Raw genomic sequence first — 19,058 nt, 5'->3', positions numbered from 1 at the left:
CTTGGACATCTCAGCAGGGTCAATATGATTTGGTCCTTACTGCCATATTGTTTCCTCTTTCAGCTACCCAATCACTTTAAGGATTTCTGTGATTACATAATCTGTAGTCAACCAGGTCATTTTGAGAGAAAAATGAAAATGACTGCTGTACTTATGCTACCACATGAGCAAAGTCTTATTAGTATATTTTCAGTGTATCTTCTTTTTATATCAGAAATTAGATGAAAAAGCTGGTCTTTCAAATATATTATTTCATAATACAGTTGCATTATCAAATGTATGGCACAGAGGAATATTTTGCAACCATATTATTTGATACTGAAAACAACCCTCATTGGAAAGAAAATATTCCTCTTGGTTAAATCAAGACAATCACAGATAGACATTTTTTCCCAAATCTTTGGCTGTATTGCAATGGTTGTTTCAATTTGTAATTTCCAACTAAACATTTCCTATCCATGAATTAACAATATATTTACTGACTTGTGTCTTTTAACAGTATTTATCCAACATAACAAAATAAACTGCAATTTGTTATACTTTTTTTTTACAAAACATTTTATAAATATTTTTACAAAATGTATACAAAGCAATTTCAAGTGAGACATACTATACAAATGAAGGTATTTAAGCAAATAAAGTCCATACCACACTGACAATAAGTGACACATCCTCTTTAAGTGAAGTCAGTCTGTAAGGCCTCCCTAATCTAACAGATAAATTATGCTAAACTCTTAAAAGTTAAAATATTTTTCGTAATTGCCAGTTTAAAATTTGTTTTAATCTTAGGCGGTATTAAAGAACAGTGGAAATCATGATGCTGACCCAGCAAAATATTTAAATATGTGCTTAAAATTAGGGATATATCTAAGTACTTCACTGGATCTGGGTCCATATGCTTAATAACAAATTCACACTTTTAAACAACAATAAATAAAATTATTCTGCTTCACTGAGTACCAATATTCCTAAAACTGGATTCAGATTAATGAACAACATAATGTTAGCAATCCAAAGCTAGGTTTACTGAATTTTGTTCAATGGGTTCCTGACAGAAGAAATCTGGACACACACATATATCCGACCTAATAAACAACGATAAAGAACATTTCTCAGTCTTCATTTATATTTCTCAATAAATTGCTGCTCCCAAAAAATAAAACAACATGAAGTACACAAAATCTGATACTTGAGTTTTGTATATGCTGTACAGGGTCTGAAACTCTTATACCCTGCTTATGGGGGAACAAAGAGGAACAGGATCTATTAAGAGGCATTCATATTTTTACAACGTAAAAACTAATTATGTAGTTGATGTAACTAAGGGTCTTCCTTCCTCGACAGTTCATAATGGCTCTTTAACCATTAAAGAGTTTTTAAAGAAAATGGAAAGAGCTAAAAGATATACAGCTGTCAGGATACAGACATCTGTACCAAATCTCACAGGCAATAGGCAAAAACTATAGAGTCAGTATCACCAACAGGAAAAGAGCTAACTGCCTAAATCTATTGTAATGATGCCCACCTAGAAATTTAAAACTGGCAATACCCTATTATTATTTTTAAATATTTTACATGACATTTGGGAATGTTGGATTCTGACAAACTTATGTTTAAAAATTGGCACAAATTTAAAAAACCGCAATTCATAATGTACAAAAATATTTATAATTCCATTCAGGTTGAAGAGGAATTAAACCTTAAATTATACGTTAAATAACATCATTTTTCTCAGGTTGCATTACTGGATTTGGTTTTCTTTAGTGATCACAAGTAGACTGCAGCTCAATACAATGTGCTGCACTGTAATTTTCAGCTAGCAAAAGGGTCAAATTCTACCCTCTTTGCACCAGTACAAATCTACAGAGGGCAAAACTTCGTCTATTTTTTTCTTTCCTGGCAGTTCTGGCAATCTAACTGACAACCACAGTTTATCATAATGAGTCTTTAGGTGGCAATAATGGTAATCAGAAAGTTCTGGAACATCTGTTTATTTTTTTGTGAGGAACAGGGAGACAGAAATAGATAAAGAGTATGCCTTAGAACCCACAAGATCTATCCTTCTGGGCAGACAGACATACTAGATTTGCTTTAATAATGTCAGAACACTTGTGTGCCCAAAAGCACTGATGATCAAGGTAAACTAGTAAAAAAGCAGCATGGGCAGAAAAAAAGAGAACATCACAGATTAATAAATAAATAATAAAATTCTATCCTCATCAACATGAACATAAGCCAAATACAAAAACCATGCAGGGGTTTCCTTTGGCTCTAAAATATGAATGAATAATTATACACTTTTAGATATATTTTAACAACGGGATAACTGATTGACTTTGGTCTGTACATATTTTGGTAATTATGACTGCTGCTGTAGATGACTAACATTCTCTGACAGCAAGAAGCAGAAACAAGCAAAAATAACACTGGCCTTTAAATTTATCAGATTAAGGCTAATGTCCTCTTAAAGTATAAACTACTTAATATTGTAACACAGATTCCAAATAAAAGTGCTTTTGACACTTGGTCTGAAAAAACAAAAACATTTATACCACTTCAGAAAGACTTAAGTTGACTATGTCCAGTTACAAAATTCAAAATCTTTTCCTCAAGAGTTAACATATATATGTTATCTATAAATATCCATCAAATAAATCCGTGGCTCTGTCATGGCCTCCTTCTTTACACTTTGACATTTATTGGCTTCCATTTTTCCTTCCTTAGTTTAGCATTTAACAGTTCACATTGTGCCATTTGACTGTGACACATACAGTATTGTTCCATAGACTAAATTTACCCACTACAGATAAAGTGTGATGTAGTAGTTTCTGTTCAGTGAGAAACAACAGAAAAGCACTTTAAGTATGAAGCCCTGTAAACATACAGACAACATCTTTCAAATTTAAATCTTAAAACAGATAGTTTCAGTAATACATCAAATAGACAATCATTTCTGAAGAGAGGTACAGTGGGTTTTTAATCATAAGGTTTTCCTGAAAAACTCAAATCTGATGATTTTGGGTAAAGGAGGACTGGGAGATTTTTGCTTCCCTCAATTTAAAAAAAATCTTGAATAAATATGTCCTATTATATGACTGTGATTGTCAGTATATTACCTTATTATTCAGGGCCAAATGAATTGCAATCTCAATAAATTGCAGTGTTAAACAATTACCATAAGCACTATCATTATAACACTTGAAATGTGTAGGCCCTAACAGACTGCATTCTAATAAGGATTAACTTTACTGGATATCTCACTGTAACCACAATGAGTATTGCTCTCAAACACAGAACAAATCTAGTTTAGAAAGGTTAACCTTTGACATATGTCAGGCTGTACTTGTGGCGTCATTCACATTTGCTCCTACTAAGAGAAACATAACTTGTCCATGGTACTGTAACTATTAACACTCTAAGATACTATTTACAGCTGCTTCTAAAATAGAGTCAGTTTCTACAACACCTTCACTGTGGTCTGGAATAAATTTTTCCAGGCAGTTTTCCTGTGAAGCAATAGGTGAAAAATTTGGAAATTCTAATTCTACAGAGCCACCACCAGTAGCCTCACTCTGTGACTGTCTCCCAGTTTTTTTCAGTTCCAAAATGTTTTTGAATGTATTTAAATCCTGTTGGGATTCACCAGAGCCTTTCATGTTGTCAGGATATAAAACCTCATTCTTTGGAGAGCTCCTTGGAGTTTTTTCCTGCAGGGAATTATTACATGTTACCTTTGAATGTGATTCAACCGTATTCCTTGATATTTTATTATGAGTACCATGATTGGCTCTTGACAATGTTTTTGACAAGTCTTCAGAACTTGATGAATTCTCACTGGACTTGGCAAGGTCTTTACCAACTACCTTTTCTTCAGAAACAGCCATGAATTGGCTTTCAGGAGAACAGCTAGCCTTCTCAAACTTTAAAGCTTTAGTGAGGCTTTCTGCTTTTTTAGTAGAATTGTTTCCTCCTTGTGGTGTCACAATGTTGTTAGGCACTAAATGAAGTTTGTCATGATTTGCAGATTCTGCTGTGCTGGATTTTGGTCGATCTCTTACATGCATTTTGGTAGTCTGACACTGAGAAGTCAGTGTTTTGCTAGACTGATGATGATCACTTTTACTGGACTGTGCTTCATCAGCTGTTTTATCTAACTGCTTGGCAGAGCAACAAAAATCAGCCTGATAACCATCTGAAAATTAAAAACAAACATTTTAGTTTGGAGTTATTTCATGCCAAAGACAATAATATCTACAGATTGTACTAAACAGAACAAGCACTTTGACATCTGCCTAGGTATTACTAGGGTTACCACACACCCGGGTTTTCCCTGGACATGCCCTCTTTTTGAGTCCTCCTATCTCCATCTGGGTGGGTTTTTCAAATCTGAGCAAATGTCCAGGCTTTTGCTTTGCTCTGCTGGTGGGAGCAGGGGGAGGGGTAATGGTAGGCAGGGAGCTGCAGGTAACTGCGTGTGCACTCGCCCTGGGAACTGCAAGCAGGTAAGTCTGGGGGGGTTGCCTGCCCCTTCCAGTGGGGGAAAGGGGTAGGGGGGGCCTTTTGTGGGCCGTGGTCGGGCAGGCAGCACAGGGGCCAGTGCCCATGCTTGTAGGGGTGGAGTGGCCAGAAGACGCTGAAGTGGCAAGGGAGGTGGGCCATGGCCAGGCCTCCTGGTGCAGAGCAGCAGCCCTAGCCTAGTGTGGAGGGTGTCACAAGCCTTCCCTCCTGCGCCAGGGCTGGACTCGATCCAAGCCACCATACTCTGGCCTGGTCGGGACAGGGGCAGCTGGGACCCCTCTGGCAGGGCTGGGGATAGCAGGGGGCTGTGGGTTGACAATGAAGAACACTGGCAGGGTTGGGGGGAGCAGGGGGCTGCGGGTCAGGACTGAGGGGCACCAGCAGGGCTGGGAGGGGCAGGGGGCTGCGGGTCAGGAGTGAGGCACAGCAGCAGGGCTGGGGGGGAGAGGCTGTGGCTTAGGAGTAAGGAGCAACAGAATGGGCAGGGGCAGGGCAATGTCATATCACTGCCTCCTCCACCCCCATCATACTCCTCCCCCCCCCCCTCCCCACATGACAGGTGTCCTCTTTTTTGGAACTGAAAATATGATAACCCTATTACAACCCCACAATAATATCCAGACACCAGAAAGCTTTGCTCATAATTGCTCTCCTTCTCATTTGAAAATGTCTAGTAAACATTACAGAGACAGTGAAACCAATTATGAGATTAAAGTCGTCAACTGGCTTTTACAAAATACTGTTGTGGCAAACCCAAAAGTCCAACTAAGCAGAGAAACCATTTGTATGCTGACAGTGAAGTGGCTTCTTCTGTAAATGTCAGCATATAAGCACACTGCTTTAACTGATCTACACAAAAATTTGAAGTTAAGTATATACACAAGTGTGCTGCAGATCAAATTTGCAGTTTTGGTCAAATGAATGAGTAGAAACATTAAGTGGTATGCACATTGCCCTCCCAGAGAAAGCCAGCCACTTCCCATGACCAAAACATAGTCCAATTTATTTGAATGCCTTGGGTGATCTCAGAGTATCCCTTTTTCAGCACTGCTCTGACCTTTATTATCTGCTATTCTAGGATAATGAAGTGCAAAACCAAGGGAAAACCTTGGCAGAAGGTTCTGGGATCCAAACAATCCCAGCCAGGCAGTAGTTAGCATTATCATCTGGGCTGAGTCCTTTCTCATGATAAGGAGACCCAATAGGATAGTTTGGGGCAAAAAGGCTAACAGGAGGGTTTTCAACCATGGCATAAGGAAAGCATCAAGCAGAGTGCCTGACTACAGACTTCACCTGAAGCAAAAAGATTCACACTTGTTACAAGTAACCCCCATCTGCAAAAATGGACCAGAGTCTGATCTCCCATCCGTGGCATAGGAAGATTATTCTACTGAAATAGTCTGCCTTTGTTTTCTAAAGATCAGGGAGATGCACTGTCGATGTCAAATGCCCAAGTGCCATACACAGACTGATTGCTTTCTTTCATGGAGGGGCAGAGCTTGCTCCACTTTGCCAGCTGTTATAAAATTTCTTGGTGATGTTGTCTGTCATGATTTGTACATACTACGCCTGAATGTAGCACAGGAAGGTTTGGGAATCTCTCCTTACCATATGAGTTCCCCTACTTTGATATGGAGTCTTAATTTCTTCATTATCCAGGGACTCTGCACCTGGAGGTCATCAAAGATCCCTGACATAATACAGACGAACCCATCAGAATGACCACAGATGGACAAAAGAGGAAAAAGGTCATTCCTTTGCACACACTGAACAGGTCTTTCCACCAAGTAAGGGAGGACTGAACTACATGAGGGATGTCACACTCACAACTAGAGTATACTTTCCAGGGAACTAACAGTGCATAGCCAAGACTGCATACACTAGTGTTACAGAAGAACAGACAGCCACATGGCTCAGAATCAAGAAGGATTTCTTCACTGTCATTGTAGAAGAGCCCTTAACGAGCAGGAAAAGTTCTTGTTTGGGCTAGGCCTTTGCTGACTTTGGGCTTGTCTATACGTGCCGCTATGGCACCATTGTTACAGCTCCATCATTTAGTACTTTCTTTTGGAAGTACTAAAAGACGGTGCAGTAGCAGCCGGTACTACACTGTGTGTGCTATATAACTGCCATCATGGTGACCATCTTGAACTTGAGCCCGTCAATGAGAGCACTGGGCCTTCTTGGATTCAAGATAGGACACCATACTCCCTTCTTCTTTAGAGCCAAGGAGGTACTACTGTAGAACCCCTTTTCCTGAGACATTTTCAACTGCCCCCAAGGCTAACAGACAGAAGTCCTCCTCCTGAAGGAACATTTTGTAAGAAGCTTTAGCATAAGGGTCAAAGTATGGTTCCATAGGGAGGACAAAATGAATCCAATACCAAGGTCAACAGAGCAAGCTGTCAGGGAGATGGCAGGGTACACCCATAGTGAAAATATGTATACGGGCAATCATTGAAAGGAAAACTAGGAAACACAGAAGAGACAAAAGCTCATGTGAAGGGATGTTACTGAGAGATGTCAAAAATAATAGGAGAACTAAACCTGTGCAACTAACTGCGCAACTGAAGGGCATTCAACTGATCTACTTCAGGTTTCTAGTCCTACAAATCCCCCGGCTTTGTGTTCCTTATATTTCTAACTAAAAGTAAAAAAAGTCTTTCAAGTACTTCCAAGCCTTTTTTATACATAGAAAAGGTCTCCCTTTACAGTAGCCATGCACTTCACAGTAAAAAAAGAACCAAACTTCACATTGAAAAGAAGGGAAATTGAACAGCCATATTTCTAAAATCTGAGAGATTTTTCCTCAAAATTAGACCAATTTCATAAGAACGTAAGAAATGCCATTTACAGGGCCAAACCATAAGTCCATTATGCCCAGCATCCTGCGTCACACAGTGGCAGAGAGTGGATGCTGAAAGGGAGAGTGAACTGGGTATGACCAGGGTTTTTTCCACTGTTCCTCTCTCCCTTTCAGCCTCCAGCATTTGAAGTCTAGGAAGTTCTGTTTCAGAGGCTGTATTCATACTCCCATGCTCAATAGCTACTATGCGGCTTTCCTCCAGAATCTGTCCAATCCCTTTTTGAATCTGGCCAAACTGTCAGCTTCCACAACATTTAGTAGTAATGAGTTCTACATTTTAATTACATGCTGTGTGAAAAAGAACTTCCTTTTGTTAGTTTTAGCTGAAAGGTTTCTGTTTTATCTTCTGTTCTCCCTCCCTTTTCCTGCATTTATGTGTTACCCTGTTATATAGCATTAAAGGGAGTCATTCAAGAACTATATAAATTACCTTTACTGGTTGACCAACTTTTATTACGTATCCACAGATGACTGCACTCAGAGCACACGTGTGCCTGTGGGTGGGGAAGATGGTCATGTACCTTTTAACCTGACAGAAATATGAGGATTGACATCCACTATCTCTTACTCCATTAAATAAGGACTACAAAATAAGGCACTAAAGCATTAATTGCACCATCATTTGTAAAGAAATTCACAAACACCGTAGCTATGTGTATACAGTGTCTGGTGGAATACTCTCATAGAATATTTGAACATCTAAATCTTAAATTCTCCATCTTACATGCCCTGAATGTCCACTTAGACAAAAACATTGGGATGCAACAGAAGCTTTGAACTACATTACGAAAGTTGACTGTTTCTGATTATAGCAGTCAGCAACAAACTGGTTAACAATGCTGCATTTAAGTCATCACTGGGCTGTGAAAACAACATGAAGAAACATGAAAGGGGAAATCCATACTTCACTTAAAATATTGTTTCTGCCTCTGCAGACTCAAAAGCAAGCCCTATGCATGTAAGGAATGAAGCTAAGCAATGTGATTATAGCAGGTTTTCATTTTCCAGTGTGCCTAGAACATATACTGTATTTTCTCACATACAACTTGCACCTTTTCCATAAAATTAGGCCCCCAAAATTGGGGTGCATCTAGTAAACAGGGAAGCTGATTTTCTGATCAGGATAGAAGCACCCTGCTTTGATTCTGACTCCACAGTGCAGCTGCTGTTGCAATGCGATTCAGGTAGCTGAGCATGTCAATTGACTTGGCTCACACCTTCACTTCAGAGGTGTTAACCATTGTCTGCCCTTTTCAATAGCCTTGATGTTCTACTTATCAAGCTGACCTTCCTTGGGGTAATCTTGCTGTCCGCTACTGTTCCCAGTCTCTCTCCTCTTAGTTTAGCTTTATTTAAACAGGAAAGAGAGGATAATTCAGCTGAAGATTAGGCTCTGTACAGACATAACTCTAGAAAAATCTTTTCTTCTTCAGTCTTTCTTCAAAAACAAGACAAGTATTATATTTGGGGTTTGTTATATGCATAAACATACGGTATTTCCCCAAAAATATGTTAAAATTTAGAGTGTCTTTTGATGAAAAACACATCAATTTGCATTCCTAAATTTGCTGGTGATGACTTAGAAAATTAAGTAACCCAAATAGGACACATTTTTTTAACATTACAGGTTACACATACAGTTTTCTAATTTAGAATGTTGAAGTTAAGCAGTACTTACCAGGATCCACTAGTGCAAGACGCTTATCCCGGGACAAAGATGCCCTTTCTTCTTGGTTAAATATCCTGTCTATCATAACCATTTCTGCAGAAGGATTTATCCGCTGAAAAGCAAGATTTCTTTAAAGTGACTTCACGTATTTTATAAAAAATTCCAGCTATGGCTTTGGAGAATGGAAGGAGGAGTTTTAAGTAAGAATTTAATTTTTGTTTTCTGTTTTGTGTAGCACTAGTACCTGAGGCAGAGGCTTTTTATTATTTCACAGTGCCTCACACTATCTTAACTGTGAACACCAGGTACTAATGCCTTATAATCAATATATTTGATCCATAAAAGCTTTGTTGGAATAATGAATCAATATTCCAACTATCAAATCTCTCTCTCTCTCTCTCTCAAGATTAATTGCATTTTTAAACACTGAACTCGAAAAAAAAATGGCTCAAAATAATTTTGTTAGAAAAACAAAACACATCAAGAGATCACGCTGTAGCATTTATCAGCACGTCTATTATTTCTTGCTTTCTTTTCCTGAACTCCCTGGAGCAAACAGTTCAGTTACAGCCACTGCTGGCTAGTATATTCAGGCAAATATAATTACCATAAAACACTGCAGAATGAACTCATTGGCTCCTTCAGTACTCGCACCTCACACGCTTAAATATCAAACCAAGGCACATTGTTTCAAATATTGCTTCCTCTCAATGTTACTAAAAACTTCTAATAGCAGGGCTCAAAAGCTGAAGGGACAGATTTTAACATCCAAATCCCCTGTTTTTGCAACTATGATTATTAACAGATATCAGATGTTAGCTAAATATCTAATAAGACAGATTCTAAATTATGTCAATTGTACCCACAAGTATTTGTGCCTACAAAACTGCAAGTAAAAAAACTACAATCAAACTCAAATACAAGATTGCAACCCTGAAACAACTAAACAGATAACCCTGATTCTTCTAAAGTGCATTACTAAATTACCCTTTACATAAATTACAGCAATTTTACTTTTTATAGCACCGTACCAATTACTCTAAAGGCACTTTATCTGTAAGCTTGTTTTCATGCATTTCTAAACTTTCTGTAGGACAAAAAGTAAACCTTAAGCTGAAACTCCATATTTGTATTTAGTTCATATGTGAATATTTTGCAGAACAATATAGTTTCCTTTACTGTCTTCTGATGTACTAACTCTATATGTAGAGGTCTACTTAAATTGTGGAGAAAATAAACAATTTTCATGGGTTAATCACAGCATAAAAAGCAAAATCCGTGGATATCTCTTGGCTGTGCTCTTGTGGCCCCACCCCTCGGCACTGATTGGCAAAGAGGCCCTGGCTAGGGGAGGAGGGACAAGGGGTTGGCTGCTACCCTTTGTGCCATCCTGCTACCGCTCACTCCCCTGGGTGGGCTGCAAGGCTGAGCATCAGCAGCAGCAAGGACACTGGCTGGCCGAGATTAACTCACCTAATACAGATTAAAATTATGGTTACCTAAAAACAGTAGGGTATTCTTTAAACCGAGAGCACAAACTGAAGCTGCTTTGATATAAAATCAAGGTGAATACAAGGTACAAGGAAGAATGGTTATCTCTGCAATGTAGTTCTTTCCCTAGTGAAGACAGTTTCAGTTTGTTTTTCTTTTGGATTTCTCCAGATTAACAAAGTTTTGTTGACTAGTTTTAAGATTAACACATATTATTAAAACATACTTCTCAGAGCAGTCCAACAGACTTTCTACTTAAGAAGATTTGGCAAATGCTTAAATGCTTTTGCAACATCAGTGCCTACATGATTTATCCAGTTACTAGGTAATCCTTTAGTCGAATTTGGGCTTTATTCCCTGGAACTACTCAATGGTCATCACAGACTAAGGAAGGAACCAGAGCAAAGTAATACAGTTCTACATTCTATTTTTCTCTGTAGAGATTTGAGCGGCTACTTAAAAAGTAGTGGATAGTGATGTGGAGATGGCACTTCCTCAGTTCCAGCTTTAGCATCAACCACAGGAATCCAAGCAACCTATACCTGGAGCTATAACTGGAACTTTAAGGCAGAGTGAAGGGTGAGGAAAACAGAAGGAATTACCCCCTTTTGCTAGTAAAGAGTGCCCTTTACAGATGGATCACCAAAACACAATTTGGGCCTGAATTAACAGCAAAATAAAATCAAATATCATTCCATTTCAGAAACCAATCTAAAAACATGGCCCAGAAAGAGACTGTCACATTAAGAATTGTTTTGATGAGTCAACTGTGAAATACATTCCATAAAAAAAAAGTTATCTTGGTTATATAGCTTACCATTGCATCTTCTAGGAGCAAACATCTATACTTATTTAGCATAGCCTGGGTCCTTTTCAGAAGCTGTGTAGCTACAGATTCAAATTCACTGTCCACTAAAAAGATACAGAGAATATGTTTAGATTGTGCTCTCCCATAATTGACACGTGCTCACAAGTGTTTTTCTTTCTTACACAATGCATTTTCTTACAAATCCTCACTACAGCTTTATCACACTGACTTAAGAAATAAAATTACCTTTTCTTAAATCTTCCTCAGTTGGCAGTGATCCTTGGTATACATGATATGAGAGGAGTCTCTGGATCGCATCATTTAATGAACTGAACTGACTTTTATCTGGTGTCACGGAATGTGCCTGATCTTTCTGTAACTGTTGCAGAATACTAAAAAAATGAATAATATCAACACTTATTCTAACAATTAACATTTATTCTAATATACCGCAATCATATTTTATTGCAGTTTACATGCTGACAAAGGGAATGAGAGATAAAGGTAAGGGGAAATGTCAGTGTAGCCGGGGTCCAGGCACAGGACACCCACCAGACAACAAAGCATCCAGAAAAGCCAATCCCATCCTGCCTACCAGGTTGCAAATCAGGAAGATAGCTGGGTCAGGCAAGGAATAAGGAACAGCAGGGGCAACGTGGCACACAACAGCCATGAGACAGTTATGGGGGAACCAGGCGGAGGTATCAGATTGGTTAGCAGGGCTGCGCCTATCACATTTGAAACTGCTGGACACAGCACATGGGAAAGAAGCACCAGGGAAGCTCTGGAGGAGTGAAGCCACACCAGAAACCCCCTCCCTCACAGACAGGAGACATGATGGATGGCAGGCAACAAGCAGCTTGGCCTGAGGGACATGAGTAGCTGGGCTGGCCCCAACTAGGCAGCTGAGCAGCACCCAGGGAACCAGGAGTCGCCAAAGCGACGCTCAGGACAAGGCTCAGGAAGAAGGAGGAAGAGAAATCAGAAGAAAATCAGAGAGACTACGGTAGGAGGCTTGAAAGAAAAGCTGTCCACATCTGCTACTGAACATCTCGTCTGGAGGGATGGGGACAGGGTGTAGGATAGGAGGAGCCCCAAAAAGACATCTGGCAGGACTCTTCTTAACTCATGTGACAGACTCTTGAAGATCAGGTATGTTCCCATCCACCCCATTCTATCACTTGAAACCAAGGTGTGGCAGGCAAACCCAGGGATGGTGGGAACAGAGAGTGGGTTCATCAGTTAATACTTCTGCCACTGGAGGACCTAGCCCTCGCCCCAACTACAGTCTCTATAAAAAAAACTAAAGTAAAAGTGAAAGAAATCAAGTAAAAGAACATGACTTACAAAGCTCCTTTTGTTAGCTGCTTAGTAGCAGGCCTCTTTTGTCCAACTGTATGACCATCCACCTAGGACCAAAACATAACTCAATTACATTGGCACTACTTAGAAAAAATAAGTAATATAATTTCCCAGTATTTACTGACAATTAAGTATAACATTTATTCAACAGATATTTTCAGTGACTGCCATGTCAATTAAACATAAAAGTTACTTACCTTACAGTGAACTGAGTTCTTCAAAATGCATTGTCCATAGGCATATTCCACTATGTGTGAGCATGTACCCAAGCTTGGAGATTTTGGTCAGCAATATAAATAAAGCATAGAAGTGCCCTACTGCTCATCAAGCTTCATACCAAAAGACACAAACTACACAGTGTGCCTACTGCACCTCAGTTTCCTTTCACCTATGGAATATTAGGTAAACAAGACTCTGGGAAGGAAGAGATAGAGGGCAGTCTGTAGAGTATGCATATGGAAAACACAGCTGAAATAACCCATTCTGCAGTCTTCTTCAGGAGATGGTTCATATGCATATCCCATTCTGAGTGGAAAGCAATAATCAATTCAGTAGGAGTAGTCTACACAACAGCAAGGCATCCTAAACCTTATTTCAGGTAGCCTTGTATTGAAAGTGTAGTCTGGCAATGCACAACATAGTGATACAAAACATATGGCCCAGCAGGCCAAATTGAAAGGTCTTGTTGGTTAAGTTTTGGAATCTGTGTTGAGGGAGGCAGGCTGTAGCCACTGTGGAGGCCAGGGTCCTCCAATGACTGAGTTTCTGTATGGCATGAGGTTTAATTTCTGGATGCTTACTCTGAAACTAAAGTTCCAGAACAATTTGAGTATGTATCAAACAGCAGCAAAAACCCACAGAGAGGTTTTCCATTTAACTTGCCAGTCTTTAAGATAAGGGTATCCCAATACTTTGTTTCTCCTGAGGTATACTTCTACTATTATAAACACACTGGAGAACATACCAGTTTTTTGCAGTGGTGACAGCATGGTCCTGAGCTGGGGCAGAGCCCCGATCTGCTACCTGCACGCCCCTGCCCCAAGCATGCAGGCTGCACATCATGGCTCTGCCTCGGCACCAGCCAAGCTACCCCCCCCCCGCAAGATCCCAGCAGCTCCGAAGCAGCCACCTGCCCTGCCCTGCTACACGCCCTGCCAGCATGGCTGAGGCTGGTCTCCATACCAATCCTAGCCTGCAGCTGGGGTCTCAATGGAGATCAACCCCAGCCATGCAGGCAGGGGCTGCTGGGAAATGGAGTCCGGCTGCTGGCCAGATCCACCATTTTGCCCCTCCCCACCCCACCCAGCTCTTAAGACTCCCAATGACATTCTAGAGAATATCATTACGGGCTTGGAAGATACTTCCCTATACTTTTTGACAAAACACCATTTAAAAAAAATCAATGATGGCATTATGATGGCAGTGTTCAAGGAACACTGAAAATCATGGTTAAAAAAGAGATTATAGGTAGTATTTGTTCCTAGTTCTTACTCTTTGCTTAAAGGTATTGAAAGAAAAGTACCCCCCACCTGGATATTTTGTTGGATAGGAGATGATCCTATTCCTTTTTCCTGCTGCAGTTGTGCTGCTCCTAAAGACTGCTGTATGATTTTACCTCCAGAGTCCTGTCCTATAAAAGTATATATTAAAAAGACATTATTACTTAAGACACTTAAACCATCACAAAACAATTGAAGTCCTCTGCCTAAACATATTATTTAATATCTGAAAATTACATATCATTACACACAGATCTGAGGAAAATGATGCTCATGTATACAGCACTGAACACTAAAAATAAGGTTAAAAATAAAGTAAATCAGTCTTAAACCTTCTTGTATACAATTTACATATAGAAAAAAATCAGTTATCATAAATATTACCTCAAAAGATATTTATGGAAAAAGAAAAACTGAAATAGACCAGCTTTTCACTAACAATCCCCCAAAATACAAGATAAAGAAACTGCAGCACTATTAAATATTGCTAAAGATTGTACAACAAATTTGTTGTAGATTAATATGGGTTTGTCTAGCATCTAAAGGTTGCAATTTTATTTGACACTCATATTATTTCCCACACTGGTAGAACAAATGCTGTTAAAATTTTCACAGGATACACTTTGTGTAGATGTGTTTATTTAGCATGCAAAGATTAGCAAAGCAGGGAAAAAAATCAACAACTAGATTATGGGGGTCTATTTCATAAGAGTCCTCTTTTCAAAATAACTGAAATAGAGTAATTATAAACTGAATCAAATGTCAAGTAATATGTCCCATACTGGCTTATTTATTGATTTGATGCATGTGCTGCCCTACACAAAAAAGGCCCAGTTTACATTAGAAATGTTACTCTTTTAATTAAGATATTGATATTTCAGGAGTCCACTTAATGTCTTTTCATGATCATTACCTGCCCTGAGTTAAAATGATATTTATATTTTCTTGATCAAAAAAATCCTGTATAATTAGCTTTGAGATTATTTTACACCAAGAAGGGCTAAATGGTTGGTGTTCATCATAGGAAGATGATAAGAAATTTCAGTGTCATAGTTTGAACTTTACAGAAGATCTTGGTTGAAAAGTGACTTCCTATTTCTCACTTTCTCTGCCAGAAGATGCGAGACACACTACAGATACCAAGTATTTGGATTGTGGAGAAAGATTTTGATAGCTCGCTACCTGGATGCATCTTGTTTATCGTTGAAATAAAAAAGGATGAAATTATATGGCCACTAAAGGCACATCCAGACAAGTGCGGATGTTTGGTTCCCCAGAGACAAGTAGCTGTGGCACATTTGCGCCACAGCTACTTGTCCCCAGGGAACGCCCATGCCATGCGTGCTTTGGCACACAGCAAGTTACCCTGGGGGTAGTAGGGGAGGCTGGGTCTAGCTCTGGGTCCTGAGGACCTCCCGGGGCTGCAGCTGGGGTGATCCTGCCAGGCAGAGCCTGGCCAGCAGCCACAGCATGGCTCCAGGCAGCCCATGCTCAGCACTGCCTGAGCATGCACTGCTCCATTTTTTTTTTTTATCTGCAGGGGTTTTTTTGACCCCTGGACATCCAGGGGTTAAAAAAAAAACCCGCAGGGAAAAAAAACAGCTGCGCACACATGGGCAGCATGTACTTGCAATGCAGAGAACACCAGACTGTGAGGTATGTGGCGCTGCAAACATGTTTGCAGTGCCACATACCACATGGCCATGCTCATCTGGACATGCCCTAAGAGTCTTGACTGGAAAACAAAACATATGACCAACTGCTAAAAGTCTGCAGACTCCTGAAAATGAAAGATTAATTAAGTTTTAGGATCCCATTAACACAAAGCACTGGTCACAGCCTGACATTATGAAGGATATGCCATTTCACATGCTAGAGGGATTAGGGAAAATTATCAAAAAAAGACCTTAGTTGACCTGGCAATGTGTTACTCAGAAGACTTGTTAGCTGGGGTTGTCTCAAGCTGTCTTGTGACTTTGATGCAGAAACTGGTGAGGTCTGATTCATAATTTTTTTCTGAGCCTATAAAAATGCCACAAAGATAAATGTCAGTTTAATACACACCAACAGTTTTAACAAATGTAAAAACACTGCAACAAAAAACCCCTAAAATTAAACTCAGTATTTGCTCTCCTCTACTCAAGGTAAGAATGGTTTCAAAGAAGCAAAACAGACATACAAAGGGAATGTCATATAGAGCAAATTAATCTTTCACTTATTCACTCACTACCAGAAACGTTTTATTAAATTATATTTTTTCTGTGTAAGCCACTTTCATCCAACGAAACTCTCCCCTCCCCAAATGTAAGTCTTCCAAGCAATTCATTTACTTCAAAGTTAACAGTATCAAGATGCAGTTAAGCTTGGCTTTACTTTCTCTCACTCCATAAGCCCTGTATCAGAGAGCTTGAGATGCAGAAGCTCTGTGCAATCATCTTGTAAATTTAAATCTTAGATGAGCTTGCACATAAAGCATATTCATTATATTTAGACACAGCACCAGCTCTCCTGTAATATTTTAATGAAACCTGAAATCCCATGTTGGACTGATTTTAACAAATTAGCTATTTTTGTGTATTCCCTTCTCTTCTACACTTCCTGGTCTGACAGAAATAATCAGATCTTATATACCACAGTGGAGTTTGGTTCTTGTAAGTTTACACAGTACTTAGCTGAAACCTATTTCTCATGTAATTATTTAACTCTTCGAATTTATCCTAGCAACTAGTAGTATTAGTAGGATCAGAATCCTAAAATGGCCTGAGAGTCTGTCCTGAAACTGGTCCCAATAAAAAGGAAATGTCATATAGCCCTGTTATTTCTTCAGTGTAATTCAAAGAATGCCTCTTTCTTGAAAGTGCAAATTTCAACAGAAGGGAGAATTCAGCAAGGGGAGGAAGAAATCAACAACTAGCTATGTATTTGATACTAGCTGAAACCCGCAAAATAGTCACAATTACATTTTTATTGCAGAAGTATTTCTTTAAATACAGGATTTTTATCCTTTGACCGAATACTTTAATGGAATCAAAACTTCTCACCCTCAAAAAGGCTACATAAAGCTGTCCATGTGTAAACATGGGCTTAGGAATATAAATACATATTTTATCAAAAGTCTGACCTTGTGACTTCTTTATAGTCATAAAATAAAGAGGGCCCTTGTACACATGAGAAAACTGCTCCTTTTAGTGGCTTAGTTTCCCTTTTTAACTATTTAATTGCATATTAGTGTACACGTTCAGCAGCATCTCACAATTAAATTTTGTAATGGTGTACACATTTGGCAGTGTATTTTGATTTAAATGACTTTTTTACATAACAAACTAAAATACATCCTGTATATTTTAACTTGCTACATAACAAATTACAGTAATAATCCTCACAAGGACCCTATCCAGAGAAGGCAGTGGGGAGGGTACATGGGGTGCTGGAAGCACAAGCATGCTCGGGGAAGCTTGGTCTTGACAGGCTTCCAGTGCTTTGTGCACTGTCCCCATCACCTTCTCCAACTGCCAGCACACCTAGCCACTCTCCTGCCGCCTTGCCAGGGCAACCAGCTCATTCCCGGGTGGTTCCAGGCAGTGGGAAGGTGGCGGGGATGGTACACAGGGCACTGGAAGCCTGCCAAGCCCAAGCTTCCCCTACCACACCTGAGCTTCCCATGCACCGTTGGAGCTGGTGGGTGCTGCCTGTGAGCTGAGGCTGCACCCGTGCAGCTAGCACCCCATCTGGGCAGCCCTGGGGAGCACTGTCGCCACAGAGGGAAGCACCAGACACCGCCACAGCTCAGGGTCTGCACAACCTGGCAGTAGCTTGTGCAAGCAGGCTCCACTGAGAAAGAAAAAAAAAAAACCACGCAGTGAGGAGCCTGATCTTTTTTTTTTCCCCCTTCAAAATTCTGCCTGTGTCTTCCACGGCCAGAGTATGCTGCCAGCAGGTTGCGCATCCCAAACTGCAAGGGACCCTGGTGCTTCCCTCCACAGCAATGGCGCACCCTGGGCAGCACCCACCCACTGGCACACCACCCAGGCAGTCCCAGGGAGCGCCATCGCTGCGGAGGGAAGAACCACGGCCCCCTGCAGCTCAGGGCACACCAGCAGCTCGCCCCCCAGCCGCTTAATCTGTCTGTCCAGAGCACTCCAACTGGTTCTTTCAGGAAGCATTATGATTGACTACTGAGACAACCAAAGAGAGTGCTTCGAACAGATAGAATAAGCCTATTATTATTATTATAGATATAGTCTTAAAGAATTGTTTTGAAAAGAACAGATGTCAAAAGTCACCTGTGCCTCACCACAAAAGTAAAAAAATGCTCAGCATCTATATGGACACTATGAATTTTATTATCACAAACAAAAACTATGCATGAACCTTAACTCTGTGAATAAAAAGCCTTTTTTTTAAAGGAATAAATATGTAATTGTACTTCTGACATTCTTGTATATGGAGATTAAGGGTTAATTCTTCAGTCACCCTTCACTTTTATGCCAGCTACTTACATGTGCACCCAAATGCAAAAGTAAACCCTGCATAAACACACAGTGATAAAATAATTAATTTAGCAAGTATTTCTTTATGGATTACTGCATCTGGCTAGTCAGATTTATGAAATGCACCCACCAAGCCCTGCTGAGCTTCAGAACCTGCTTCCACAAAGCAGTTTCCAATAGGACAAAATAAAACCCTTGTGATGGCACTGAATGTTTAGAACCAAGCTGGGCAGGCCACCACCTCAGTTCTTCTTCCTAAATTCAAGAATTCCATAGATGTTCAACACTCAGGAGAGAAAGAAAGGAGACAAGCAGCATAAACATGCAAAGGCAACATTTTGGAAAAGCCACAGTT

At 39.9% G+C, this 19,058-nt stretch overlaps 1 protein-coding gene across 4 annotated transcripts in view; it reads right to left on the bottom strand.

The window, feature by feature from the left end:
• Positions 1-293: 293 nt before the first annotated feature.
• The window catches only part of BICRAL (BICRA like chromatin remodeling complex associated protein), a 94,907-nt gene continuing 76,142 nt past the window's right edge, over positions 294-19,058 (bottom strand). For all 4 annotated transcript variants that reach the window (XM_019483232.2, XM_019483231.2, XM_006266032.4 and 1 more), the window contains exons 6-12: positions 16,130-16,235; positions 14,244-14,344; positions 12,700-12,761; positions 11,599-11,744; positions 11,362-11,456; positions 9,063-9,165; positions 294-4,192 (exon numbers count right to left, since the gene is read on the bottom strand). In XM_019483232.2, the coding sequence (XP_019338777.1) occupies positions 3,408-4,192; positions 9,063-9,165; positions 11,362-11,456; positions 11,599-11,744; positions 12,700-12,761; positions 14,244-14,344; positions 16,130-16,235 (1,398 nt within the window). In that variant the 3' untranslated portion in view covers positions 294-3,407. The remainder of the gene's footprint in view (positions 4,193-9,062; positions 9,166-11,361; positions 11,457-11,598; positions 11,745-12,699; positions 12,762-14,243; positions 14,345-16,129; positions 16,236-19,058) is intronic.

This window comes from Alligator mississippiensis, chromosome 1 (assembly GCF_030867095.1).
Source record: "Alligator mississippiensis isolate rAllMis1 chromosome 1, rAllMis1, whole genome shotgun sequence".
Classification (NCBI taxonomy): Eukaryota; Metazoa; Chordata; order Crocodylia; family Alligatoridae; genus Alligator; species Alligator mississippiensis.
The sequence above is the reverse complement of the archived record's forward strand: the minus strand, read 5'-3'. Positions and strand labels throughout refer to the sequence as shown.